Source organism: Copadichromis virginalis, linkage group LG3, assembly GCF_057382275.1.
Source record: "Copadichromis virginalis isolate Kocher_CV1m ecotype Utaka linkage group LG3, C_Virginalis_male_GT1.1, whole genome shotgun sequence".
NCBI lineage: Eukaryota > Metazoa > Chordata > Actinopteri > Cichliformes > Cichlidae > Copadichromis > Copadichromis virginalis.
Genome location: NC_140620.1, coordinates 34,588,131 through 34,615,833, shown reverse-complemented (window position 1 = coordinate 34,615,833; position 27,703 = coordinate 34,588,131). Strand labels below are relative to the sequence as shown.

Below are 27,703 nucleotides of genomic sequence, written 5' to 3'. Positions count from 1 at the left end.
TTGGTCCCAGCTCTCTGCAGGTCATTCACCAGGTCCCCCCGTGTGGTTCTGGGATCTTTGCTCACCGTTCTCATGATCATTTTGACCCCACGGGATGAGATCTTGCGTGGAGCCCCAGATCGAGGGGGATTATCAGTGGTCTTGTATGTCTTCCATTTTCTGATGATTGCTCCCACAGTTGATTTTTTCACACCAAGCTGCTTGCCTATTGTAGATTCACTCTTCCCAGTCTGGTGCAGGTCTACAATACTTTTCCTGGTGTCCTTCGAAAGCTCTTTGGTTTTGGCCATGGCGGAGTTTGGAGTCTGACTGTTTGAGGCTGTGGACAGGTGTCTTTTATACAGATGATGAGTTCAAACAGGTGCCATTCATACAGGTAACGAGTGGGGGACAGAAAAGCGTCTTACAGAAGACGTTGCAGGTCTGTGAGAGCCAGAGATTTTCCTTGTTTGAGGTGACCAAATACTTATTTTCCACCCTGATTTACGAATAAATTCTTTACAAATCCTACCATGTGAATTCATGGATTTTTTTTTCACATTCTGTCTCTCACAGTTGAAGTGTACCTCTGGTGCAAATTACTGACCTCTGTCATCATTTTAAGTGGGGGAACTTGCACAATCGGTGGCTGACTAAATACTTTTTTGCCCCACTGTATATATGCCCACCTGGCGTCCCACCCAGGGAACTTTACTTTACAGTTGTGACATTCTTGGTGCTGTAGAAATCCACTCTTTGCACATTGTCCCCAGCACCTAAATGAACAGAAGGTAGAGTAATCAGTCCTCAGAAGCACAAAACTTTCTGAGGAACAACAGTGCACACATGCATTAGCGTCATCTCAGCCCGACCTGATTGGCAGATGAAGTTGACGTGTTCCCCACAGTGCAGGTCCTGCCACATGAAGTGCTCTCCATTGCTCATGGCTCCACACATGCTGGAGTAATAGTAAGGGACAAAATCTTGTGGCCAGTTGAAGAAATTCATGGAGTGTCCGGACATCCAGAACCAGTCATCTCTATTCAAGGATCTGTTGGACATAGTGAATCAAAATACTGCCATTTATGTAGCCTATGGATTTTAACTGCTTTTTCACATTTTCAAGCTATGTGGTCTTTATGATGGGATAAACAAAAACCCCAAATCACTCCAAGCCTTCATTCATTTTCTTCCTCTTACCCAGTTCAGCATCATCACTATTCACTACGACCCCAATGCTGGTCCATCAAGAACTGAGTTACCATGAGGACCACTGTTGTCTTTACCCTTCAAATCTTCTCTAGCTTCACTCTCAGTCCTTGGTACTTCTCAAGCTTCCCATGATCCTTCTTCCAGGTATCACTAGGTATAGCTACTTCTATCACAACATACTATATGCATACTGTACAGTGGTCTGTCCACACAGCCAACCATGACAGAACGACGCGACCAGTACATGGACCCAGCGGACTCATCCCGGGAGCGCGATCTCGCCCACGTCATGGCCCTAATGGAGCGGATTTCCCACACAAAGGATACTAAGGCGATGGCGATCGGATTAAACGCTATTGGAACAATCCTCGAGGGGAATCCACATCTCTGCCAACTCAAGGGATTCATGAGCTTAATTGACGAGATGCACGAAGCCCAGGAGGTTCTTCAGGCTCAGGAGCTAGCGGCCTTTGCTCGTTCGCAGTACTCCACTCCGAGGCCTCCGCAGCAACAGCAGCAACTGACGGAGCGCGCTGCGAAGCAGCGTAAGCTTCCTGCAACACAGCAGCGGCCGAACACGGAGCCTTCTGCGACACCACAGCGATCGCCGCGGCAGGATATCAACCCCTTGCCGCTGCCACCGAGCGAACTACCGACTCCGGTCTGCTCCGACTGTCGCTCGCCAGCCTCTTTCCTTGCGGCCATGTGGGCGCAGGATGAGGAGTCGGCCTCTCCGCCATCGCCATTCTCCTCTGCAGTTTCCACTCCCACTTCCAGGAGGAAACGGCACCGGCGCCATTACCAGTCCTCGCTACAGCCGCACTCCAGCCCCTTCCCAGAGCAATCAGCAGCTGTGAGTAACCACGACAGTTTTTCCCACACTCCTTCTGGGAATGTCAATAAAAAGGATTATGTTTCTTCTGCTCCATCTGACCCTGTTAACCCCGTATCAGCTAAAGCTGCGGCTTCCACCCCGGAGACAATTAACCTCAGCTCTGAGAACATTAAGACTGTTTTATTCTCTGAACTGCCACCTCAAGAGACTGTTCAGTGTGCGCCCGAATGTTTCGTTTCTTGGGCTACTGACACTCATTTAAAGACTTCAAGTGGTAATGTTGTAGATATTGACACAATCTCCAGGGCCTCCCCAGAGTCTGCGTGTCCTCCCTCAGCAGACTCTGGACCGCTAGAGGCTGAAGAGCCAGCATTTCCCGAGTCTTTTAAAAACTCCACTGAGGTAGTGCAGTCAGCTGCCCAGCAGTCATCACAATTCGCAGTCCAGCAGCCCTCAGTTTGCTTAGCTGCCCAGCCAGAAGCTCACTTAGCTGCCCAGCGGTCCCCAGTTCAGTCCTCTGCAGCTCAGTCTCCTCCTGTTCTCCAGTCACTCGCAGCTCAGTCGACCTCAGTGCACTATCTTGTATTTCCAGCGCCTCAGCCTTTAGCACGGCCTGCACCTCAGCTGCCAGCTCCACCGTCTATTCAGCCACCATCTCCACCCACTCGTTTTCAGGAGGAGGATGCCCCCACACAGACTTTCGTTGCTCCTCAAGACCTGGCTAAATTTGAGACTTTTACTCTCTCCGGGGCCTCCCCAGAGGTTAAATATCAGCATTCAGTTAACTCTGGACCCCTGGACATAAAGAAGCCAGCGCAACCTGTTTCGTCCCTGCCAGAGGCCCGCGTGCCTGCTGGTTCTGTTTTGCTCCTGCCAGAGGCCCGTGGGCCTGCTGGTCCTGTTCTGTTACTGCCAGAGGCCCGTGCGCCTACTGGTTCTGATCTGTCTCTGCCAGAGGCCCGTGCGCCTGCTGGTTCCGATCTGTCCCTGCCAGAGGCCCGTGCGCCTGCTGGTTCCGTTCTGTGCCTGCCAGAGGCCCGTGTTCTGTGCCTGCCAGAGGCCCGTGCGCCTGCTGGTTCCGTTCTGTGCCTGCCAGAGGCCCGTGTTCTGTGCCTGCCAGAGGCCCGTGTGCCTGCTGGTTCCGTTCTGTGCCTGCCAGAGGCCCGTGTGCCTGCTGGTTCCGTTCTGTGCCTGCCAGAGGCCCGTGTGCCTGCTGGTTCCGATCTGTCCCTGCCAGAGGCCCGTGTGCCTGCTGGTTCTGTTCTGTCCCTGCCAGAGGTCCCTGCGCCTGCTGGTTTTGTCCTGTGTGTTCCAGGGGCCCCTGTGCCCACTGGTCCTGAGACTGTTTTCGCTGGAGGGCCCGAGGAGCCCGTCCAGCCTCCTGCTTCGCCAGCTGGAGGGCCCAAGGAGCCCGTCCAGCCTCCTGCTTCGCCAGCTGGGGGGCCCGAGGAGCCCGTCCAGCAACCTTCCTCGTCAGCTGGGGGGCCTGAGGAGCCCGTCCAGCCACCAGCTGCTCCACCAGCAGCCTCATCCACACCTGCAGCAGCAGCTGGATCCACAGTTTCGTCCACGCTGCCGCCTGCTGCAGCGCCTCCGTCTCCGGCTTCCATGCCGCCGCCAGCTGCAGCCTCTGTGTCTACATCCTCACCAGCTGAAGCCTCTGTGTCTTCATCCTCGCCAGCTGCAGCCTCTGTGTCTTCACCCACGCCGTCGCCTGGTCCAGCTTCAGCTTCACCCACGCCGTCACCTGGTCCAGCTTCAGCTTCACCACCCACGCCGTCGCTTGGTCCAGCTTCTGCTTCACCCACGCCGTCGCCTGGTCCAGCTTCTGCTTCACCCTCGCCTGGTCCAGCTTCTGCTTCACCCTCACCTGGTCCAGCTCCGGTTTCACCCTCGCCTGGTCCAGCTCCGGTTTCAGCCTCGCCTGGTCCAGCCGCAGTGGCTTCTTCCACGCCAGGTCCGGGTTCAGCGTCTGGTCCTGCCTCGTCTGGTCCTGCCTCGTCTGGTCCTGCGGTTGTCACACCATCATCAGTTCCAGCTCGTCCTGTTCCACCTCGTCTCTGCCGGCCGCTTTCCTGGCCTCTAGTTGGGCATTGTCGCCGCTGTGGACGACCTCCTGAACGCCGCCACTGCCCTCCGCGTGGCCGGCCCCCGGACTTGCTCTGTTGCCACCGCTGCCATGCGCACGGTCGGCCCCCGGACTTGCTCTTTCGCCACCGTTGCCATGCGCACGGTCGGCCCCCGGACTTGCTCTGTTGCCACCGCTGCCATGCGCACGGTCGGCCCCCAGACTTGCTCTGTTGCCACCGCTGCCATGCGCACGGTCGGCCCCGAGAACTGTTTCTACGCCTCCGCCGTTGCCGTCCGCACGGTCGGCCCCCAGAACAGAACTGTTTGCCCGTCACCGCCGTTGCCGTCCGCACGGCCGGCCTCCGAACCTGCCCCGCTGCTGCTGCCTTTCGCACGGTCAGCCTCCCGAAATGAACTGTGCTGGCCTTCTGACCTATCAGTCCCCAGGCCGACCTCCTGACCTACGTTTTGGACTCTGATCCCCTGTGTGGTCTTTGGACATTTTTTTTGGTTTTCTGGGGGGGCTCTTCTTTTGTTCTGTTCTGGGCCTTCCGTCCTGTGCCTCCCGCCGCCCACCCTGGCTTGGTGGTCTGTTTGTCTTTTGGGGCTGTCGGGGGCCAGCCCTTGAGGGGGGGGTACTGTCATGGTCCTGGGTCGGTGACCCAGCGCTTTAAGTTTATTATTATCATTTTCCAATTTATTATCATGATTATTATTATTGTTTGAGTTCTACGTGTTATATTCGGTCTGCCTCTGAGTCTGCGTCTGTATCTGTCTGTCTATGGTGTCACCCCGTCTGTTTGTGAATCTGTCTGTTTAGTTCAATGTCTTGTCTGGTTCCATGTGTCTGAGTTTCCTGTTTTATTGTGAAGGTCTGTGTCGTATGTGAGTGTGCTCAGTTTACGTTTCCCCTGTCTCGTCAGCTGTGATTTCTGCCAGGTGTGTTCCCCTCCTGTCTCTCATCCCTTGATTACTGCCATCTGTGTATTTAAGCCCTGTGTTTCTCTGTGTCAGTGTCGCTTCGTACCCTCAACTTGCTGTGTGTTTGTAATGTCCTGTCCTCCAGCACCTCGGTTTAGAGTTTTGTTTTTGTAAGTTGTATTTCGTGAATCATTCTTCCAGCAATAAAGCTGCGTTTTCAGTTTATTCCCATCTCCAAGAGTCCTGCAATTTTGGGTCCACCACTTCTGCTTGCCTGCCACACAGCCAACCATGCAGTGTTGGGGAGTAACGGAATACATGTACCGCCGTTACGTATTTAAAATACAAAATATGAGTAACTGTATTCCGTTACAGTTACCGTTTAAAAAGGTGGTATTCAGAATACAGTTACTTTGTTGAAATAAATGGATTACACTGGGGTACTTTCCTGTTTCATATTGTCGCGGGTCAGGACTGTTTGGGTTTTGTTTGACAGCTACGTTCTTTTGTTCCAGGCGGCAGCGTTACGGTTGCCATGGTTACAGGGCGACGCTCTCTCTCTCTCTCTGCGACTGTGTGTTTCCTGGGTGAGAGAGCGCCTTTTCGTTGTTGTTGTTGTTGTGCTAAGCTAACAGGCAGAATGCTACAAGCATAGCTCTAAAGAATGTAGCCTCATGGGCAGTGTAGTCCATGTTGCAGGGAGAATGGACTGCCATACACATTATGTGTCTGTGAGCGCGAGGAGGGAGAAAAAGGGGAGTGGAAAGGTAGGAGCAGTCATCGAGCAAAAACGGGAGCTGGAAGCATGTAAATATAATAATAACCACTGCAGCCAAGAAGAGAGCCTGATGAGCCCAGTTGTAAGTACGCTATTAAGACTCGACTGTACGCTGTGTTCGTGTTTTCCTCCGAAAACATTAAGTTCCGTTGGAGCAGTCTTTCAACGCCTCTCTCTGTCTCTCGCAAGAAAAGTTGACCCACACAACAAAGTAGAGCTATTTTTCGGCTACCAGCCGACAGGGACCCCGCCGTATTAGTCAGAGGTCCCTTTACTACAGTTCGGAGTCGCGGACCTTCAGTAATAGTAATAAATCACACAGCAATAGTACATTCACGTTGTTATAAAAAGCATGATAATATTGTAGCGGGTCAGGGCTGTTCGGGGTTCTGTTTGTACAGTTATGTTTTGTGTATGTTACCATGGTGACGGGTGACGCCCTCTCGCTGCGACGGTGTGTCCTTCCGGGGTCAGAGGGCGCCCTATGTGTGTTGTGGTTGCCGCGCTGAGCAGTTAGCTAGCGGCAGTGTGTTCTTCTGCAAATGTAATAAACGGCTGTGCTCCCTGGCTAGCTCACGGGAAGCAAGACCAAACGATACCTCCGTCTCCTCCTTGTCTGAACTCGCCACAATATATTAAGTATTCCAAAGTATTCAGAATACGTTACTGTCATTGAGTAACGTAACGGAATACGTTACAGAATACATTTTGGGGCATGTATTCTGTATTCTGTAATGGAATACATTTTAAAAGTAACCTTCCCAACACTGCAACCATGACACTAATAGTGTACTTGTCACACAGTGGAAATTTGTGTTTTTATGTTTTATCAATCTGTGTATTGGTACATAGTGTTGATTTTATTTGCATGATTTTATTGTGATATTTATATTGCATGTTTGTTTATTGATATTTATACGGCATGGTTTTATCCTCATATTTATATTATGTGTGTTAATGTTGTACCATGTTCCTTTAATCCACTGTGGACTAAACAGACAATTGTAGGCACCTGTGAGGTGGGGGCGTTCCCCAAGGTGGCCTATCAGCCGCCAGGTTGACCTGTTAAAGGGGATAGTGAGCGCAGAGACAAAAAGAGGAGTGTCGCATGAAAGGTGAGCAGGAGAAAAAGGAACGCGTGCAAGCCCGCACGTGTGTGGAAGGAACTGCTGCCTGACTGTGGGGTGCCGCGAGTCGTTCGGCGATCCACTCCCAACGCAGGAACAGCAACAGTGGGTGGCGATGGCTGCAATGCACAACAGGGCAGGGATGCCCTTCTGCCTGCATCTGACGGTGAGACGAGGGAGGCCGTGTTCAGGTGTGGAGCGGGGCGGGACTGTGCGGCGACGCGCTGTCAGGAGGAGACAGGTCTGCGATAGGAGTCTCCTCCCTGGTCTGCTGCTGACGAGTTTTACCATACCGGAAGAGAAGTTCCTCTCCTGTCTCTTTCATATAAGGACCATTCGCCCATGTGTGGCTGGACTGTGGGATTATGGGACTATGGGAGGGTAATTTTAGCATATGGAAAACATGTTTTAGCCTTGTTTTAATAGTGTATAGTTATTTCTGCCGGCAGGGTTTTTAGCGGGTTGCAACACTATTTTTATTGTATACGGGGAATTTTATCTTGTATTTGTGACTCTGGCTGTGTTTTTTTTATGGAAATAAATGGTGTTTGAAGCCAGCTTAGTTTCTGTGCCCTGAGCGCTGACCCGCTCGCTCCCCTTTCTGCTTGTATGTATACAGACGTGGTGGTGAAGATTTAGGTCCACCAGTCTTAGCGGCTACATACTGACACTACAGTGGAAATATAACATAAATTGGCGACGAGTTTTGACGTCTGGAAGACTTGGCCGTCTACTGAGCATGAACTGACTGCATGGCCGAGTTTGGACGGAAAACGGACGATCGCGTGGTGAATTAGCATCGGAGCTAGCTGCTAGCTGCTTTTTCGCCGACGAGTCAGAAACGACAGTGTTGGCTGTGGACAGCGGATACATCATGGCTGGAATGATTGGGCAGATGGACCCCTTTGATGATGCTGGTGAGCAATGGGCGACGTATATTGAACGTTTTGAGCATTACATCCTTGCTAATGACATTCAGCCTGAGAAACGGGTCCCGGTGCTGTTGAGTGTGATGGGTCCCAAGACGTACGGTCTGCTGCGTAATCTAGTAGCTCCAAGCAAGCCTGGGACAATGCAGTATAACAATATTGTGGGTGTTTTGCAAGCTCATTTTGCTCCCAAACCGCTGGTAATAGCTGAAAGGTTCCGGATCCACAAGAGGAATCAGGGGGAAGAAGAAACGGTCGCACAGTATGTGGCGGTGCTGAAAAGACTGTCAGAACATTGCGAGTTTGGTGCGTATCTGGAAGATGCTCTACGAGACAGATTTGTGTGTGGATTAAAGTGTGAAACTGTGCAGAAGCGTCTTTTGACTGAAAAGGATCTCACGTTTCGCAAAGCAGTTGATTATGCTGTGTCGGCAGAGACAGCAACACGTGAAGTGCAGCAGTTGAGTGGTTCCCTTAAACTGAATGCGGTGCTGTCACAAAAAGGTGATAAATGTCGCCGCTGCAGGAAAATTAATCATACTGATGATGACTGCTGGTACAAAGACCGTGACTGTCACCAGTGTGGAAGGAAGGGCCACACGAAACGCATGTGTAAAGGTAGAGCCAGAAGCAGCCATTGTTGGAATAGGAAAGAGAAAGAGGGGAAACCTGAGCTGAAAGGCAATGCAGTTAAAAACAGAGCAAAGGACAAAAAGAGGAGAATTCATCATGTTGCTGCAGAGGAGAGTGAAAGTGAAGGAACCAGACCCGACACTGATAGTGAGTTGGAGCTGTATTCTTTGTCACAAAAAGAGAAATATTCACGTATCTCCCTAATGCCTGTAGTTAACGGGAAGAAAATGGAGATGGAGCTGGATACAGGGGCTGCTGTGTCTTTGATTCCATGGGAACAATATAAAAGTATGCTGAGTCAGTTGCCGCTGCAACCCACTGACATCATGCTGAAAACGTACACTGGGGAGCCGCTGGCACCAGAAGGGGTCATCAAGGTGCAAGTTGAACTGAATAAGCAGCGTGCAACTCTACCCTTGTACGTGGTAAAGGTGGATGCTCCACCACTGTTTGGTAGGGAGTGGCTGAGAGTGATTAAGCTGAACTGGAAAGACTTAAAGATGGTCCATGCCAGAGAGCAAAGCGGATATGACAATCTGGAGGCAGTGCTAAAGAAACACTCAGCCGTTTTCTCTAAGGAGCTGGGCACAATGAAAGGAATTAAAGCCAGATTGACTCTTAGGCCTGATAGTGTCCCCAAATTCTGTCCATCACGTAACGTGCCTTATGCTCTCCGCCCTCGGGTGGAGGCAGAACTGAAACGCCTGACTGAGCTTGGGGTGATCACACCAGTGGAGCATAGTGATTGGGCTACGCCCGTGGTCCCTGTCAACAAGAAGGATGGCTCAGTGAGACTCTGTGATGATTTCAAGGTCACTCTTAATTCGCAGCTCTGTGTGGATAAGTACCCACTTCCACGCATTGAGGATCTGTTTGCTCTCTAGCAGGAGGTCAGAATTTCAGTAAGCTAGACTTAGCAAATGCTTACCTACAGATGGAGGTAGAAGAGGAGTCTAAGAAGCTGCTGACTATGTCGACACAAAAAGGGCTGCTCCGTTTCAATTGCTTGCCTTTTGGAGTGGCGTCCTCACCTGCATTGTTTCAGAAGGCTATGGATCAAGTGCTTCTCGGCCTACCATACACCCATTGTTATCTGGATGACATCCTCGTCAGTGGTCCAGATAAACAGACACACCTGAGAACCCTTAAGGCAGTTTTGGGCAGGCTGGAGGACTATGGCCTGCGTCTCAAACAGGAGAAGTGCCTGTTTTTCCAAGAATCAGTGGAATACCTGGGCCACATAATTGATGCGGCAGGGTTACACAAATCACCAGAAAAGGTGCGTGCCGTTATGGAAGCTCCAGCACCAGCTGATGTCAGCCAGTTACGTTCTTTTCTGGGAATGCTCAACTATTATGGACGTTTCATACCTGATTTAGCTACAGTCCTGAAGCCGCTGAATGAGCTACTCATTAAAGAGAAGAAATGGCAGTGGACATCAGCCTGCGAGTCAGCTTTCCAGAAAGCTAAAGAACGTCTGGCCTCACCAAAAATACTCACCCACTACAATCCTGAACTGCCTCTCCGTTTGGCATGTGACGCTTCACCATATGGCGTTGGAGCCGTGCTCTCACATGTCATGCCTGATGGCCAAGAACGGCCAATTGCTCATGCTTCACGAACCCTCAGCAAAGCAGAACAAAACTATGCTCAGATCGAGAGGGAGGCGTTGACAATTGTTTTTGGAGTGCGCAAGTTTCACCAGTATCTCCATGGTAACAAGTTCACCTTGCTCACTGATCATCGCCCACTGACCTCAATTCTGAGTCCAGTAAAAGGTACACCATCAATGGCAGCTGCGCGAATGCAGCGTTGGGCGCTCCTTCTGTCAGCACATAATTACACCTTACAGTATCGGAAGGGGGCACATCACGCCAATGCTGACGGTCTGTCACGTTTACCTCTGCCCCTTGCACAGAAAGAGAAACAGGGAGTGGTTGAGGTATTCTACGCATCTCAGCTGGACACATTACCAGTCAGTGTCGCCGAGATCAGACGTGACACTTTGTCTGATGTCACTTTGTCTCGTGTGCTGGAAATGGTAACAACTGGATGTTTTCCAGCACCAAAGGACACAGATCAAGAGCTGTCACCCTATCTGCTGCGCAGACATGAACTCACAATACAGCAGGGATGCCTTATGTGGGGCGTGAGGGTGGTTGTGCCACCTAAGCTGCGCTCTCATGTCCTGAAAGAGCTCCACACTCCACATCCAGGGATGGTGAGGATGAAGAGCTTAGCTCGCAGCTATGTTTGGTGGCCTGGCATTGATTCTCAAATTGAGCTTCAAGCTAAAGCCTGCCACTCTTGTCAGCGTGTGCAAAAAGAGCCTGGGTTAGCACCTTTACACCCTTGGCTGTGGCCTTCCTGTCCGTGGGAACGGATCCATGTGGATTTTGCGGGTCCATTTGAAAGTCACATGTACCTGGTGGTGGTAGATGCACATTCCAAGTGGCCTGAAGTGCATATTATGGATAGCACCACAGCTGGTAAAACCATACAAGTGCTACGGGGTCTCTTTAGTCGCCACGGCATTCCCCACGTCCTGGTGAGTGATAACGGACCGCAGTTCTGTTCTGAGGAATTCAGGGTGTTCCTGAAAGCTAATGGAGTCAAACACATCCGCTCCGCGCCGTACCATCCTGCCACTAATGGTTTGGCTGAGCGTTTTGTGCAGACATTCAAACATGCACTGAAAGCTTCCAGGGGTACAGCACCTGTGCAACAACGCCTTGACACGTTCCTCTTGACATATCGCAACACTCCCCATGCAACAACTAGAGAAACGCCAGCTATATTGTTCATTGGACGCAAGCTGCGCTCTCGACTGGATTGTTTGAAGCCCAGTGTGGCCGGAGCCGTGCGTCGGTCACAAGATGCGCAACAACAATGCCGACAGCAACACTCCAGGGACAGACGGTTCACTGTTGGCGAGCCTGTCTTGGTGCGCGATTATAGGAAGGGAGAGGACAAGTGGACGCACGGTGTCGTACTGGAGAAGACTGGGCCAGTGTCATACAAGGTGAACGTTGGAGCCCAAGGAGTGTGGAAACGTCATGTGGATCAAATGCTGACACGACCTGAGTCAGTATCTCAGCAGGTCACAGTGGATCCTCCGACAAGCTCTCAGATGTCACCAGCCCAGAGTGGTAGTGACACCATGCTTCACCCTTGTACAACTCTGCAGGAAGAGACTGTTGAACAAGTTATGGGGACCACCGTACCTCCAGAAACACCCCAGTCTCTTAAATCATCACCGACTGACTGTACACAGGTTACAGAGTCTGTAAGACGTTACCCAGTGAGAGTCACTAAGCCACCCGCTCGTTATCGTGGTGGGTGAGCGTATTAAGTAGTTCAGTGAGAATGTTGGCGTTCAGAGACATTATTCTCAACTAAAAGGAAATTCATACAGAAAGCAACATTAGTTCCAGTTTTCATGAATGTGGTAATAATAAAAAAAAAGGGTACTACTTTGGTTATGGGAAATGTTTCTGCGGGTGGTGCCACGGTCGCATAGCTTAGTGGGGAGGAGATGTTATGTATGAACCAAGAATTATTGTGTGCTATGCAAGCCATCGCCAATCCCAATAAAGAAGAAGTCAACTTGTAAACAAACTATTGTGTGTGCAGTCTGACTCGGCATAAGCTCTAATAGTGTACTGACACTACAGTGGAAATATAACACCTGGTAATGAACTAATCATGTGATTCAGGTGTGTTGACCCTGGGTGAGATCTGAAACCTGCAGGGACACCGGCCCTCATGGACTGGGATTGGGGACCCCTGCCTTACATGATCAGTTGTGGACATCTTCCTGATTTACTCATGGATGTTTGTTGTCTCATCCTGGACAGTGGTTCTGACACTCACTAGTCCTCGGCGTCTCAGGGTGCTGGACTAAGATGAACACTTAATGCCTGGTAAAGAGCTCTTTGTCTTGATGTAAGTAGGTTTTACCTCTTCTTTTGGCCTGCTTATTATCCCAGCAGGGTATTTGAAGACCCTCAAAGCACACGAGTTGATTGCCTGAATCTTGATCTTCCCATTCAGAAGACTTCTCATGACTTACCTTACTGTCTGAATGTTTTGCATGGTTGCAGCTGTCCTAGCGGCCTCTTCATACTTCCATTTACCAGTGGATTCCTTGGTGCTTGCAACTATCCTTGATGTAAAGTTGCCTTCTGTTTGTATTATACCTCAGTACTAGTGCTGGGCGATATATAAAGTTGTTTTTTTTTAAAATATCGATATATTTTTATACGAGATATAAGATGTGACAATATCCTTTATATCGATATAGTCTATGTTACGTTATAGTTATAGTTGTGGAGCCACAAGTTTGCCTCTCTTTCGTCCACTTTTGTCTTTACGCAACGTTACTCGGCCTCGCCTCTCCTTCACTGAAGACAACTCCCCCTCCTTCCCCATCGCTTCACCTGCAGGCAGCGACAAGATGGACACGGCAAATTTCCGTTAACGAGTTACTGCGCATTACCCCGTGTGTGGGGCTGGACAGCATCAACGTGTTAAAAAGCTAACCACGCTAACACCATGCAGTCCACAGGGGCTGCACAGCCTAAAATCCGTTCATTATGTCAAAAGTTGACAGTGCGCCTTATGTATGAATTCTGGTTGTGCTTGATGACTGCGAACTGGTTTTATGTGGAACACAGCGCTCAGCAATCTGTCAAAAAATGTTTTGGTATGACTTTGGTAAGCTACGGAGCTGCACTGCTTGATGGATTGTCGGAGCGTTACTATGCTCATCGTCTTTTAGTTTACATTTTGACTGCACAATTGTGAGCTTTTTGTTATGCACAAAAACAACATTGTTTTCTTTTATTTATGGAGCATTATTATTTAATAAATGCTCATAATTTACTTTTGAGTAGTTTTTTTCATTTCCATATATGCTGTATGTTAATAAAAGTGCCTGTGTGACATCTGGGACACAGCTTTGACTAAGAACTCTTCTTGTTCTTACTTTATGGCTTTAAAAAATATCGACATATATATCTTATATCGCCATCCAGCTAAAAAAATATCGAGATATGAATTTTGGGTCATATCACCCAGTCCTACTCAGTACTGACAATCGTCACTCTCTTTGTTACCATTCGACTCCACTTCTCCTGTCTAAATGTTATTCTGATCTCATTAACACGCACACACACGTTCTTAACTTGCACAAGAAAACTTGAACTATGACCTTTTGAATACTGGATGACTCTGTGTCCTCCCTGTTCATTCATTGAGTTGTTAGAAGTATCTTCTGTATCAGTACCTGCGCAGTCCCAGCCAGACGTGGTCTGTGAGGGAGAAAGGAACGAGGCCCAGCAGCTGCTCCAACTCGCTTTGCTCCTGTTGGCTGTGAAGGCTGAGCAGGTCCCAGTAATAACGTCTACAGTACATCAGAGCATCGGACCAGCAGAGCCTCTCTCCCACCACCGTCACGTTCCTGCCACCAAACTGCAGGCTCACAGGCGGAGGAGGGGTGGGAGGAGTGGGTGAAGGAGTAACAGCTTCTGGTGCTGGAGAGAAGTTTGTTAGGTTTCTGTTTGTTTCATCCATGACTGTTTGTTTTTATTTTAGTTTAACAAGTTAAATTGTAATGTTGCAATCAGCTCTGAATCCCCCCCCCCCCCCCAAAAAAAAAAAACACGAACATTGAAAGCTAGAAAGTCAGTTCAATTTCTTGACTGTACAATAATAAATATGAGAAATCATATAAAAAAGAAAAAGAAACAAGCAGCTTCCACATATACCACTAGAAAACAAGGGCTATACCAGGCAGAGAAGCAAACACTTGCACTTCACACAGCGTCAGAACTCTCAGAAGTGCTGGTATGATCACATTGATGTAGCGACCTTCCATTTCATGACACTGGAATGTGTATGTTGGTGTACCATCCAATGATTCAATAATGCCACACCTGATGGAGTTGTAGAAACATCAAAGAGAAATGTGTCAGTTTTACTTACTAAAGGGAAAAAAGCTAATATCTATTCAAACAATGTGTTGTTTAAATGGGAGAAAAAATGAATAATAATAATAATAAATATTCCTGTCAGAAATCATGTCTCACCTCGGGTTTTGATTTCCATTTTGATCCAGTGAGTCCCCGATCCGAATCTCTGCCCCAAGAATCCTTCCAGAACAACAGTCCTGTCTGTTGATGATGGTGACAGCACTGACTTTATACACGGCTAACAAGTCTACTCTCCACCAGGGATTTGTTTCTTCTAAAGTGTGGGTAAAGCCTGCACCATAGAGGTTTCCATTTTTGTACCCATCAACAGCTTTGGAAGACGGATGTGAAGTCGATGACTGTACTGTTGGCTTGCTTAAGGCCACGTTTGAAAGCGGCTCCACTAAAGTGTTAAAAAGAACAAACAAGTATGAATCAGTATCAGGCAGATGTGTTTCAGTAGATCAGATCCAGTCACTTAAAGCTCTACCTGCTGGGGCAGCATACACCTCCACTTCACACAGGGTGAGAGTCTTCTGCTGTCCAGGAAGAAACACGTTCACAAAGCGACCCTCCATGCTGCCTCCATCACACCGGTATGTGTAGGTTTTACCAGCATTGATATGTGAGATGGAAGCACACCTGACAGCAGAGAGTGTGGGGGCAGCATTATGTTAGTATTATGGGCCTCGTGTTGAAATAACATGACTCAAGGACTAGAAAATAATCTTCTTCTCTCTTCATTCTTGATGGCCAAAATGAACACACTGGGTTCTTATAAGTTCTTATAGGTTTTCAAACCCCTCCTTGCAGTTTCTTAGCTTCTGCTGGGCAACTCAAAGCTTCAGCTCCCTCCACAGAAAAGTTTCTTTGTTTTTTATTTAACTGTTGAAAAAGGTGGGATTGAAAGACATTGAAGTCCCCCCAGCTATTAAACCCAGCATTTTATGTTTAAAATGACACAGGGTGCTATAACAGAGCTTTATATATATTTATATTTTATATTGGTAAATAGTGAATCATTTTTATTCTTTTCTCTTACTCTTTAAAATGTACGATTCAGTCAAAGAAGCTGTATTGAGAAAACTGTGATGGACAAAAACAGAATTTTACAGCAAAAAAGGAAACAGAAGTATGTCTATATAACTGGATTAAATTTAAATGTGAGAATAATAAAATCTAATAGAAGAAAGATAAACTGAATAAAACACCAAAGTGAAGCATATTTATACGTAACTGAATATTCTAATGTAATGCTATTTTCTATGTGTTCCTCTTGTTCATGAGAATCTTACATCTGTTTATGTATTTGTTTCTTTTTGTATTATTTCAGATATTACATTATTTGTAGACCAGTATGACAATGTCTAAGGCAAGACAGGCAATTTGAGAAAAAAGAGGATAGAAATAGAGCTGGGGGATAGAAACAAATAGAAATGCATTATGTATTGCCAACTGTTGCACCTGTGAGACACAAAAAAAATCCCAAAACAAACATTCAGCACCTAGAACACAAAAATTGGAAAAACACAGATACATAAATCAACAATCTTCTTAGTTTGTTTGTGTTTGTGTGCGCGCGTGTGTGTGTGTGTGTGTGTGTGTGTGTGTGTGTGTGTGTGTGTGTGTGTGTGTGTGTGTGTGTGTGTGTGTGTGTGTGTGTGTGCGTGTGTAAATGCCTCCTGTCCAGCTTACGAGTTATCTTCTTTAAGGTGCGCAATTTGAGAATTATACCAGGGTTCAAGTCCCTGTGATTTGAGGCTCTCTTTTTCAGAGGAGCTACAGTATCCAAGGTCACACAGAGTGGAAAAAGTAAAGTTATTAACAAGATAATCGGCCTCTGTTGAAGTAGCATAAGTGCTGCTCTGTGTTGGCACAAGGTGTCAAATAAGACAATAGTGAGTCAAATATACTTACATTTAGTTACAGCACTTTCAGTTTCAGAAAGACATCTACTGTGATGAAATCTACTGACCACTGTTGTGTAATCAATTGCTGAAAATTTAAACGTTGTTAGGAATTGATCAGCCCCAAAAGAATTTCAGGAAATACTGTTAAATGTTCAGTTTCTATGCTCTATGCTGGAAACCATGATTAAAGTGCTGGCTAGTGCTCTTTTACAGTTTGAAAGAAGGCAATTGAGTCTAATAATAGATTAAATGCTGTTGTGGCAGAGGTGTGGTCTGTGGCTCCATTACACAGGAGGAGTAGCAGGCTTGAGGTGTAGTGCCAGAGAGCTTGGCAGGGCAGCTGCACCTCAGTTTGTGATGATTCTCTCACTCTTTTCAGTGATGCCGGGACCTGAAGAGAGGTAAGCTGGTAAGCTTTCCAGCCATAGACTGTACAATGGCGCAAGACAAATTCTCTGTTCTTTGTAAAGACCATTAAAAATCACACCAAAGTGTCCAGAGTCGTGACTGCGATAACAAAGTCGTGCAGAAACCAGTGTCATCATGTCGGACCTGCAACCTGCGCTACCTCCCTAGCCAGTGCAATTGCCCGTGCAGATGCTAACAGAGATGGCAGGAGATGCTAGCAGGGATGGCAGCTATGCACAGGGAACAGGCATTGGCACAGAGACAGCAATTAAACAGACTACAGGACCAGGCCAAACACCAGACGCAGGTGTTGGAGAGGCTGTTCAGGGTCACTGTGGCTCTGCCCCTCCTCTGTTATCAGTGACAATCCCCTAACCCTAACTCTAAACCGAGGTGTTCTTGAAGGCTTTCCAGTTGCAGCTGTTGCCCACTAACCTTTTTTTTCTGATCTGCCTCCCCGGGTCCTAAAGGCGGCACCCGACCCACAGAGGGCTGCACAAACACTGAAGCAGGAGTGCAGGCAACCAGGACACCTGACAGGGCAGTGTATGAGGACCGCTGGCTCCGGTGATTTGGTCAGTAGAAGATTTTCCATTAGAGCAGTCTCGTGATGACACCCTATGCTCAGCCTTTGACCAAGTGAAAGAAACCGATTGTCACTTGGTGCACCCTTAAGTTTCATGGACCTACCCGCAGTTCATATTGATGAAAGACAGGCTCTGCTGCAGGGGTGGACAACTTCAGGCCTCGAGGGCCGGTGTCTTGCAGGATCTAGCTATAACCCTGGGTCAACACACCTGAATCAAATGATTAGTTCATTACCAGGCCTCTGGTGAAATTCCAGACATGCTGAGGAGGTAATTCAGCCATTTAAATCAGCTGTGCAATAATGGATTGCATTTATATAGCGCTTTTCGAGACCCTCAAAGCGCTTTACAATTCCACTATTCAGTCACTCTCACATTCACACACTGGTGGAGGCAAGCTACAGTTGTAGCCACAGCTGCCCTGGAGCAGACTGACAGAAGCGAGGCTGCCATATCACACCATCGGCCCCTCTGGCCAACACCAGTAGGCTGTGGGTGAAGTGTCTTGCCCAAGGACACAATGACCGAGACTGTCTGAGCCGGGGCTCGAATCGGCAACCTTCCAATCACAAGACGAACTGCCAACTCTTGAGCCACGATCGCCCCGTAGTTATTATTATTTATTACTTAGTTGCTTAGTTACTTTTTAAAAACATGATGCACAACCTGAATACATAATGAAGCAATAGACCTTTCAGCCCAATTCTATTTTTCTGCATAATACATCATATAAAATTGAATCAAATGAAAAGTCTCTTTTAAAAACTTGTTTTGTTAGTTTTAATCTTTTGATTTTATGCACATTCCATCAAGAAAAAAATCAACTATATGCAACTGTCTTTGACTTGAAGAAATTTGTTTAACCTCTAAACCTATTTTCTGCATATTCTAGCATATAAAATATTTTTTAGTGTGTGTTATAACCTCAGGATAAAAATGTTCAGAAACTCAAGTGCCAATTTTAGGACGTTTACTGATCGCTTTCAGAAACAACCACAGCTAGTCGCAACACATACAGGAAACTGTTTCTCACATAACATTCCGGCAGGGAAAACCCTGAAAAACCTCTGCTGAAGGTTCAGGGGTGCAACGCCCCCAAACATACATTAACAACAACACTGTCTATAACAGTGTGTACACTCACTCTTTCAAATAAATGCAAGTAAAATAACAGCAGAAAATAAATAAAATCAACACGTCCTGTCACTTTATTTTCACCAGTTTAGAACTCAAAGTAAGGTCAGTACTTCTACACTTTAAATGCTACATGGTTGTACTCCCTCCTGCACTCCATGTCATCCATTGTTGATCTGCAGGCTGATACCAGGGACATCACACGCGCTTACATCATTGTTGTGAGACACTCTCACTAACAAAATCACGGTTTAGTAATGCAGTAATGCAGTAACGCAGCGTGCTTACAGGAAAGCAACAGTAATCTAATTACCTTTTTTGCAATAGTAATCCCTTACTTTACTCCTTACTTTAAAAAAAAAAAAAAACAATCGGATTACAGTAATGCAGGTTAATTATGGACAAAATGTTGAGGAAAAGCACTGAGTTTGTTAAAGGAACTAACAATGAGGTGGAGTTGTTGCTGCGAGTAACACAAAAGTACAAAGTTGCAAAAGTGAGTGAGGATTAAAGAATTCGAAGAAAAGCTATCTGGAGAATGTACAGACTGATATTAATCTTTAATAGGGCTGTCAAAATTGAGAGCAAACAAAACAACTGCTGTATAATGCTAATTTTGCCTAATTAATTAATTAATTAAAAAATAATGCCTAATTTTTCCCTCCCTTTTGTGCACACCAGCACCTGGAATAGTGGGCTGGGGGCAGTTTTGACCCAGCAGATAAGTTGGGCCAGCGGCCCAGTTGTGCCAGAAAAAGAGAAAGAGTGTCTCGCGATACAGCAGGTGATCCACTCCCTTCGTTATCACCCTCTGTTCGGATCATGCCCCGCTGCAGTGGCTCCATCGCATGACGGATGCAAACCCTCTCAGGAGAAATGTGAGCACCTCAGTTTGAGGATAAGGCAAAAGAAGGACCCTGCATTCTCCACAGAACCAGGAGAGCATGGACCCATCCCTCACCACACAGACTAACTGCACAGAGAGAGGAGAGCAGCAGCAGCTGGGATTCTGTTACACAGGAGCACATCTAGGGAATCAATTCAGGCAAGGTATTGAAGGAGGAAGTGGCTGACACAGACTGCAAAAGCAAGATCTGCTGCACCGAGGGGGTCCCGAATGGCAGTGATGATACTGATAACTGCTTAGATCAGCTGAAACAGACGTTAAAACACTAAAATCCTCTGCTGCTGCAGTGAGTGACAACTGTCTGAGAAACCTCCAGGTGAACAAGCAAAACCCTCCAAACCCACATCAAGGCTGGTACCAGCAGCCTTTAGGATATCCAGTATCTTCATCTGTTGCCATGGCGACATTCCATTCCCTGACATGTGTTCTTTGGGTTATTTCCAGAATCACAGTGATTACCCAAATAAGTAAAAAGATCTCCACACTAACACTGAGGAAGACAACAAGGGTGTAGGATGTGCTGTCCTTATCACCTACAACTATGTTGGAACACAAAGTAAGAGTGAAAGGTGAAAAAGTGTCCTCCTTCAATGAGAGCTTCAATGAGAGTGCCAAGCTCCAGCCCAACTAGGTGGTTTGCAGAGCGAGACTGTGCCATCTACAAGCGATCAGCAGTGAAGCGTAAACAACAGGGTGTTTTCAATTTTCCTCAAGTTCCTGCTAAGGAGGAACTTTAGCATGTCAGGAGTTGATTTTTAGGTTTCTTAGGTTTAGTTTTACATCAACTCAAAGCCTCAGCTCCTTCCACAGATTTTCTATCTGGAGACTGGCTCGGACAATTACTAGTTTGTTGATTTGGCCGTATGTCTGGTGTTCTCGACAAGCTTATTGCTGATGCTCCTGTAGCTCTTTCCAGCCTTTTGCAGTCTTGTCCCTTTAAAAGCTCTTTGCTCTTGCCCATTGTGGTGGAAAGGTTGGACTGGACGAAATTGATTTTCTGGACAGGTGTGCTTTATACTTAACTAAGATCAGTTTTATCCGTAACTGATTAACTGATTTGTGCCTAATAGGAACTGAGTCAATCTATGAAAGCCAGAAATCTGACTGGTTTGTAGGGGATCAAATACCAAAACAATTTGTAACTTTTATATAATAGGTTTTTTATGGATATTTTGTCCACTGTCATTAAAATGAAACTACCATAAACTGGAGACTGTTAATTTTAGCAGGGGTTTAAAATTAGCCCTCAGTATGTTAGTTGTCATGCTGCACATAGTATATATCTTGTAAACTTTAACATATTGCTGTTCTATTATTCTAAAATTAACTAACTTCTAATCATTATCTGGGATTATTGTTTCCATTGTTCTCCAGTGAGTTTCCTATTCTGATCTCAGCTCCATCCAGTCTTTCAGCACAGCAGTCTCCTCTGTTGGTGACTTTTACAGCAGTGATTGTAAAGCTTCGCTGCAGGTCCACCCTCCACCAGGGGTTGGTCTCGTCTTCAGCCGTGTGGCTACAGAACCCATTGCTATAGAACGAGTTCCGTCTGCCATCAATGGCTTTGGACGCAGTGGCAAAGGAGAGTGTAGATGACTGGGCAGCTTCTCCTTTGAGTGCCACATTGGGTAATGGGTATCCTTGGAGGAAAACCAGTATTAGTCAGTTTCTCTAGAAGGTGCCCTGTGTGGTGATTTTAAAGATCGCATTTGGCTGTCAACATAGCCGGGGAGTCTGTGAACTACCAGGCTTCTGTATCAGCTTCAGAATAAAAATGTGATTACCGTAGTACACTTCAACCTCGCAGAGATTTAGGACCTTCTCGCTTCCTGGGAGGAACACAGTGACATAGCGTCCCTCAACAGAGCTACATGGAAAGTAAAACGTCTGTCCGCTGGGAATGTGAGAGATGACCGCACACCTGTGTATGAACAAGAAAAGAAATTGATGGAACTATAACTGACTGCAAATTTATAATGTTAGTCTGTATCACGCTGTTTCACCTCACACGCTCAGGGTCACTGAAGTTTGTCGAGTTTCCAATCCAGATTTCTGCACCATTCAACCTGTTTTCAAATCCTGCTATATTGGTTATCGCAACAGCACCAATTGTATACACTCTTGCCAGGTCTACCCTCCACCACGGATCAGACTGTGGTAAAGTAAGTGTGCAGGACGATTTCTGATAGTTCTCATCTCTATTGCCATCGACGGCCTTGATAGCAAGTCCGATGTTGTCTCCGTTTGAAGACTGCACAGCTGTCTTCTTTAGTGCCAGGTTATGAAGAAGATGACCTCAATGGGAAAAACAGACATAATTAGTCAAAATTCATAGATTGCACTGGGGGCTTGGGGTTACTCAAGATTCATTCATTTATTTGTGCACCGCAAATGTGCGAGATGACCCCATACCATTATTATTGATTATATTATATGGATCTATATCAGGGTCACTTTTTTTTTTTTTACATTTCTGATCCAGATTTCAGGACCATACATTTTTCAATTCCACTCTACTGGTTATCACTGGAGCACCAATCCACTATTTCTAGGTCTACATTCCAGCAGTTGGATTGTAACATGGTAAATGAGCAGCATGGAACAGAGCATGTTAAGCGTAAAGGTCAGGAAGAATTCCAGTATGTTACGCACCCAGGGATACATCCTGTTTTGGGTATTTAAAGCAAGCAGTCAAATTACTTTTGCCTTTCCACAAATCACAAATTGACACTGACTGAAGACGGGATAGTGTTTTGATTCAGCGCTAAGTAATGGAGGTTTTGTAATAATAAAATTGAGTAACTATTATTTTAAAAAAAAGATTGTTTTCAAAAGAGGAGAAAAAAATCTTTACCTGGAAATGCTGCAGTTGTCATCATGAAGAAAGTTCCTGTAAACATATGCAGTGATTCTAAAAATCATATAGACGGTGAAATGAACATCAACTATTATTTAAAGAAGTAAATATTCCTTAATTATCTCTGCTGAGCGAGTCTTTTAGCATTATTTATCTCACTGTTATTTTTGTTGACTGACTGATCTGCATGAGCATGAGTCAGCTCTTCCCCATCACTGCTTCTAATACATTTAATACAAGGTCCAATGTGTGTTTCCTCATTTTCTCTGTGTAAGCCAGGATATGATTAAAGGAGGAGGAAGTCTGTTAATTGTGTGTTTTCACAACATAGCTGTGGTATTTGGTCTGGGTTTTGTTTTAAAGATGAAAAAGTACAAAATATCTGGAACTGATTATTTATAAGTAATACATTTAGTTGAAGACAATTTGGCTTACCAGTGAAGATCCAAATATAATCCATTCCACTATTGTCTAGTAAAAAATTCTCACATCATTACCACATTAAAGAAATTACGCGAGTTACTGGTATATCCCTGCTGACTTGTAGATCGGCTTACTTCCTCTGTAATTTCTTCAGAGTACTTCTAATATCACACTGTACTAGTTCGTTTAGTCTGAACATTCCCGCAGCACTAGCGAGGGTTTGCATAAATGACAAGACATCCAAGTGGATATTTGCATTTTCCAAAGAAATTACTTTGCACTTTTCTAAAAAAAAACATTTTGCATGGTAACACCCCTTATGTGTTTTCAGTATTAGCCAAGATGACAAGTGTCATTAAGTACAAGAACTTTAATGACTGTTGAATCAATTTGTCATGGTACCTGGATTGTTGACCCAGTGTTCTGACTTTAGACTTTTTGTCATTGTTTTGTTTTTCTGTGTCTTTTCCTGTTTTATTGTGATAGTCTTTTTTGTCCTGTGTGCATTATGTTCAGTTTTACTTCCTCTGCTTCATTAGTTAGGTTTGTTTCCTTTTCTTCCATTATCCTGTCTATTTAAGCCCTCAGTTTGTTTCTGCTTCTGGTCACATCATCGTCTCGTCCTCATGTTTGTGTGCCCTGTTCGCTCAGTCATTTATGTACAGTTCACCTATCTTTTGTGTTGTCTCTCTGTGTTTCACACTCATCTGATCATGTCATAACTTAAATATTACCTGAAGCAGTTTCAGTCAGGTTAATTAGGTTAATTATGGACAGTGTTGGGGAGTAACGGAATACATGTACCGCCGTTACGTATTTAAGATACAAAATATGAGTAACTGTATTCCGTTACAGTTACCGTTTAAAAAGGTGGTGTTCAGAATACAGTTACTTTGTTGAAATAAAGGGATTACACGACAGTCTTTTCCTGTTTCATATGTTAGAGTGAAAAGGTTTTTCTCCAAAACAATGATTTCATTGGAGCAGCCTTTCAACGCCTCTCTCTGTCTCTCCCTGGCAAAGTTGACCCAGACAACAAAGTAATGCTAGTTTTCGACTACGAGCCCGACACGGAACCCGACGTATTAGCCAGAGGTCCCTTTACTACGGTTCAGAACTGCAAATATCCCCACTTTGCAGTTATTTATTTGTAAAAAAATGTGTGGAATCATGTATCACGTGTACACCACTTTGTGTTGGTCTTTCACGTGGAATTCCAATAAAATTGATTCATGTTTGTGACTGTAATGTGACAAAATGTGGGAAGGTTCAAGGGGATAACTGTGACATGACATGGAGTAGATAGCGCAGATGTAGCACAGGACCCAAGGATCAACACAGACAGGGTTGCAATTCGTATGCTTATTTATTTATGGTGCAGCGTAAAGCACCATAAATAAATAATAAATACCAGATTGACGGTGTTTTAGCACTTTTCTGCCAAGAAGGGAAGAAGGCCATTGCAGAGGACGCTCTGAATGTAAAGGGAAGCTGGATCCAGTAAAGCCATCGGGCGGCCAGGGACAGAACTCAATATGTGACTGTATGGTAAGAACTATGGGTAAAAGTGAGATGGGTAGTGCGAGATGGCAGAGAAGGTAGAATGGCTGTGTGACAAAGAGTTCACTCAGCATGAGCCAGTTGAAAGTCAGAAGAGCAGCTGGAGGGAAATGAACAGAAATGTTGAACAAGTGAGTTACTAGGTTAGTTTGTGGGTGTTAAACTGTAAAAACAATGGGGGGGGGGGGGGGGGGGGAACAAAAACAAAAGAAAAAAGAAAAGAAAGAAAGAGTGGAGCGTAGAAATGTGCGTGACAAGAATTGTCTCCAACTAGTGGGAGAAGGTGGTATTGCAGGTTAAAAGAGAATAGGAGTGTTGTTGATGAAAATATAATAGTAATAGTAAGAGGTTTTTGTGTTTCTCAGCCTAGAACAACTACAATCTCACTTTCTGGGTTTTTAAGAAAGGATAATTCAAAACCAGAGAGGGATGATGTGTTGTTTAAGCAACGATGAGAATGATCAAAATGTCTCAGTCTGTCAGTTGCAGGTGGGGAAACAGACCTGGATCAATCTCCACTGGCAGCACTCAGAAGAAAATTATAGGTTAACATTATTAGAAACACCCAGGCCGAGTTTTGGCTGAATTGTCTTGCAGCTTCACTTCCATGTGTTCCTCATCCTGAAAAGCAAGCTCCAAGGACATTAACCTCTCCCTGAAGACAAGAAACACAGTTCCAAAAGCAACAACATGGCAGGTCAAGAGACAACAGCAGTGTCCTGAGCAGTGATAGGTCCAGCAGCAGCATGTGCAAACGGCATCAGCAAGGAGAAAACACCATCATCATGGCTGGATTGATGGAGATGCATTTCCAACAAGCTGCAACTTCACTGAATGTGACCGGACCTTTGAGAAGACTGTCTGAGTTTGACATTTGCCACGTTTGGGGTGAAATGGCAATGGGAAGAGACAGTGGTAATACACAACACAAAGCTGAAGAGAACTTACTGCAACTAACTGCTGCAAAGGGGAGAGGAGACCACAGGGAAAGGAGGAGGGCGACACATGCAGGGACGCTGTTGTTTAGTGTGGGAAATCAAAATGGGATAAGGAACCTGGGGAGGAAAACTGATTGTTTAAGTGGAACACCACAAAATAGGACAGGTACACAAAATCACACACACAAACAAGAAAATGCATTAATCCTACTAGCAGACACACACACGCGCGCACACGCAATAAAGCTCATGAAGACCAGACAGCATCTTAAGCATGTGATTCTGTTTTACTATCTTGTCCAGTTCACTTAGTGGAATGAGAAGTGATATGTAAACTAGTGGATTAGCACCTGGTTACATGGGAAGAAACTCAATATCTAATAGGACATTAGGCTTGTGTGGTGTGTGTGTGGCTGACGGATTAATGTTTTTGAGATTAATCTGGCTGATGCATTTTCTCCTGATACCAAGGTGAACCTAACAATTAGTTTTGATTTACCCACCTAAGATGAAGAGCACGCTTCATGACTTCCCTCGACCTTTTTATTTTTCACTTTCACAGTGCACTGAGAGTCTTGTTTGGTAATCTCTCTTCTCTGAGCAGGCCTCCACGATTGGAACTGAAAGCGCTACAAAACATTTTGTCGGGAACCATCGTAAACTAAACTTCTCCACAGTACAGTGGGCTCTGGAGAAAGCCACTTATTTGGAACGTAATCAGATAGTGAGTGTTTTAAAGGATTCAGCAAAGTAATCCAGTCTAAATTCTTCTTTTTCTGTTTTGAAATTACGTCAAATTGCTGGTAGTAGAAACTCAATGCGACAGGAGAGATTCCACTATCAGCAATAAAAAAAATGGGGAACTGACAAAAGCTTGACTGGCTTGACTGACTTGATACCAATACGCAAGATTGCACCTACCTCCACCCAGACGTGACAAAAGGGTGGATGTATGTATGTATGCTTTTTTTTGCAGGAGCAGAAAGGTGACAGCAAAATCCTAGGTTTGCAAGAGCTTTTGGGCCATGCCAACTTCACCTTTTAATTGACACTTTCTGTGTCTGTGTGAATTTACCAGCGGTGTGTTATTCATGACCTTGTATTGCTTACAATGCAAAGGTCGCTGTGAGAAAGTATGCATACAAATGCACTGTGCTAACATCTACATCACTATTTCCGCAGCAGAGAGTCAATCATGTGATTTAATCGTTTACAGCAGAACACACCACTGGCTTGTGTTTTTTCCCCCCCTTTACACACGGTTACAGGCCTGGAGTGGAGCTACTCCAGGGGAGAAGCCCTGGAATTTTGTTAAGAGACAATGTACATTTTTCTTGTGCTTCTCTGAGTTGACACATGGCAAGGACCATGCGGCAAAAAAACGGTTTTCCGGGGGAGCTTTCATTTTTTAAATTACAGGTGGAGTGTGGCGGAAGGAGATCATGCATAAGATGCAGACTGAGAGTGGGAGAGAGGGCTTCAAGAGGACCAGCGAGAAGCAGGGACCATTTCCCGCACAGCTGACAACCCTGAGAGGAGTTAAAGCAGATGGTTGTAAAACTTGGCTTCCTAGAAATCGTCATGAGGAGAGTTTGAACAACAGTGAAATCCAAAAAGGTGGAAAGTGACCCTACGGTGACGTTGAGGAAGACTGCAGGGGTGTACAACATGCTCTGCCCTTTAAACCTACAGCTGCATTGAAACGAAAACTGAGGGATGAAGAGAGCATGCCCAGCTAAAACTGACAGTGCGCAGAGAGATCAGTGATGGAATTATGACTCCGTAAACAGCACAGACACCAGGAGCCATGACCGTGACTGGAAATGACTGACAGCAATTCCTAGAAATGAGAGCTGCTCCATCCAAATTGGGATGGATGCCGTCTCTCCTAACAAGACCAGGTTTCCTCCAGAAGGTTTGCCAATTATCTATGAAGCCCACATTGTTTGTTTTATTCTAGTGATGAGATTTCCGGCTCTTTTTAGGCTCTTTCGGCTCGGCTCACTAAAAAGAGCCATGTTAGAGTTTGTATTGTTGATTGTCATTTATGCTTAGAAACATTTACTCATATATGCTTAGAAGTATATAATCATTTGTAGATTGAAAGAATGTTTCATCTTAAAGGAGGTCTGTATTAACTCTGTGTAGAAGGAAGTGCATTCATCCCTCTAAAGTGTCCTTGGTATAAATCACATACTCCCTAGGAGAGTTTATCTTTTCTTGTTGATTTATGGTATAGCAAGCACACGTATATCTGTCTAAGTATAAGAGCCTTTTGTTAGACGGACCCAGACGTCCTGGTACAAGCTAGCGCCAGAGTCTTCACAGGGTCACATCTTGACCTCACACAGATCTAACACACACACACACACACACACACACGCACACACACACACACACACACACACACACACACACACACACAGGCAAGGTACTCTTTGTGTGTATGTAGACGTCATATGTTAATGAACCTATGCATATTCATGTAACCACAATAAAAGGAGTGCTATGGGGAGCCTGGCT

General features: G+C 45.8%; 1 protein-coding gene across 1 annotated transcript; it reads right to left on the bottom strand.

Moving 5' to 3' along the window:
* Nucleotides 1-690: 690 nt before the first annotated feature.
* Nucleotides 691-22,719, bottom strand: LOC146714307 (uncharacterized). Its single transcript, XM_085439725.1, has 10 exons — nucleotides 22,695-22,719; nucleotides 21,406-21,697; nucleotides 21,187-21,323; nucleotides 20,751-21,042; nucleotides 14,947-15,101; nucleotides 14,574-14,859; nucleotides 14,275-14,420; nucleotides 13,772-14,018; nucleotides 852-1,030; nucleotides 691-755 (listed from the first exon to the last, which is right to left on the bottom strand). Exons 1-10 carry the CDS (start codon nucleotides 22,717-22,719, stop codon nucleotides 691-693), a joined length of 1,824 nt encoding a protein of 607 aa, XP_085295851.1.
* Nucleotides 22,720-27,703: the final 4,984 nt, after the last annotated feature.

Excerpts from the sequence above, each read along its gene's own strand:
- LOC146714307 (XM_085439725.1), bottom strand. The coding sequence starts at position 22,719 with ATGGATTATATTTGGATCTTCACTG. Across the intron at positions 15,102-20,750 it reads AACAATGGAAACAATAATCC|CAGGTGTGCTTCCATCTCAC; the intron begins CAGATAATGATT and ends ACTCTCTGCTGT. Across the intron at positions 14,019-14,274 it reads AGTGTTTGCTTCTCTGCCTG|CACCAGAAGCTGTTACTCCT; the intron begins GTATAGCCCTTG and ends ACTTCTCTCCAG.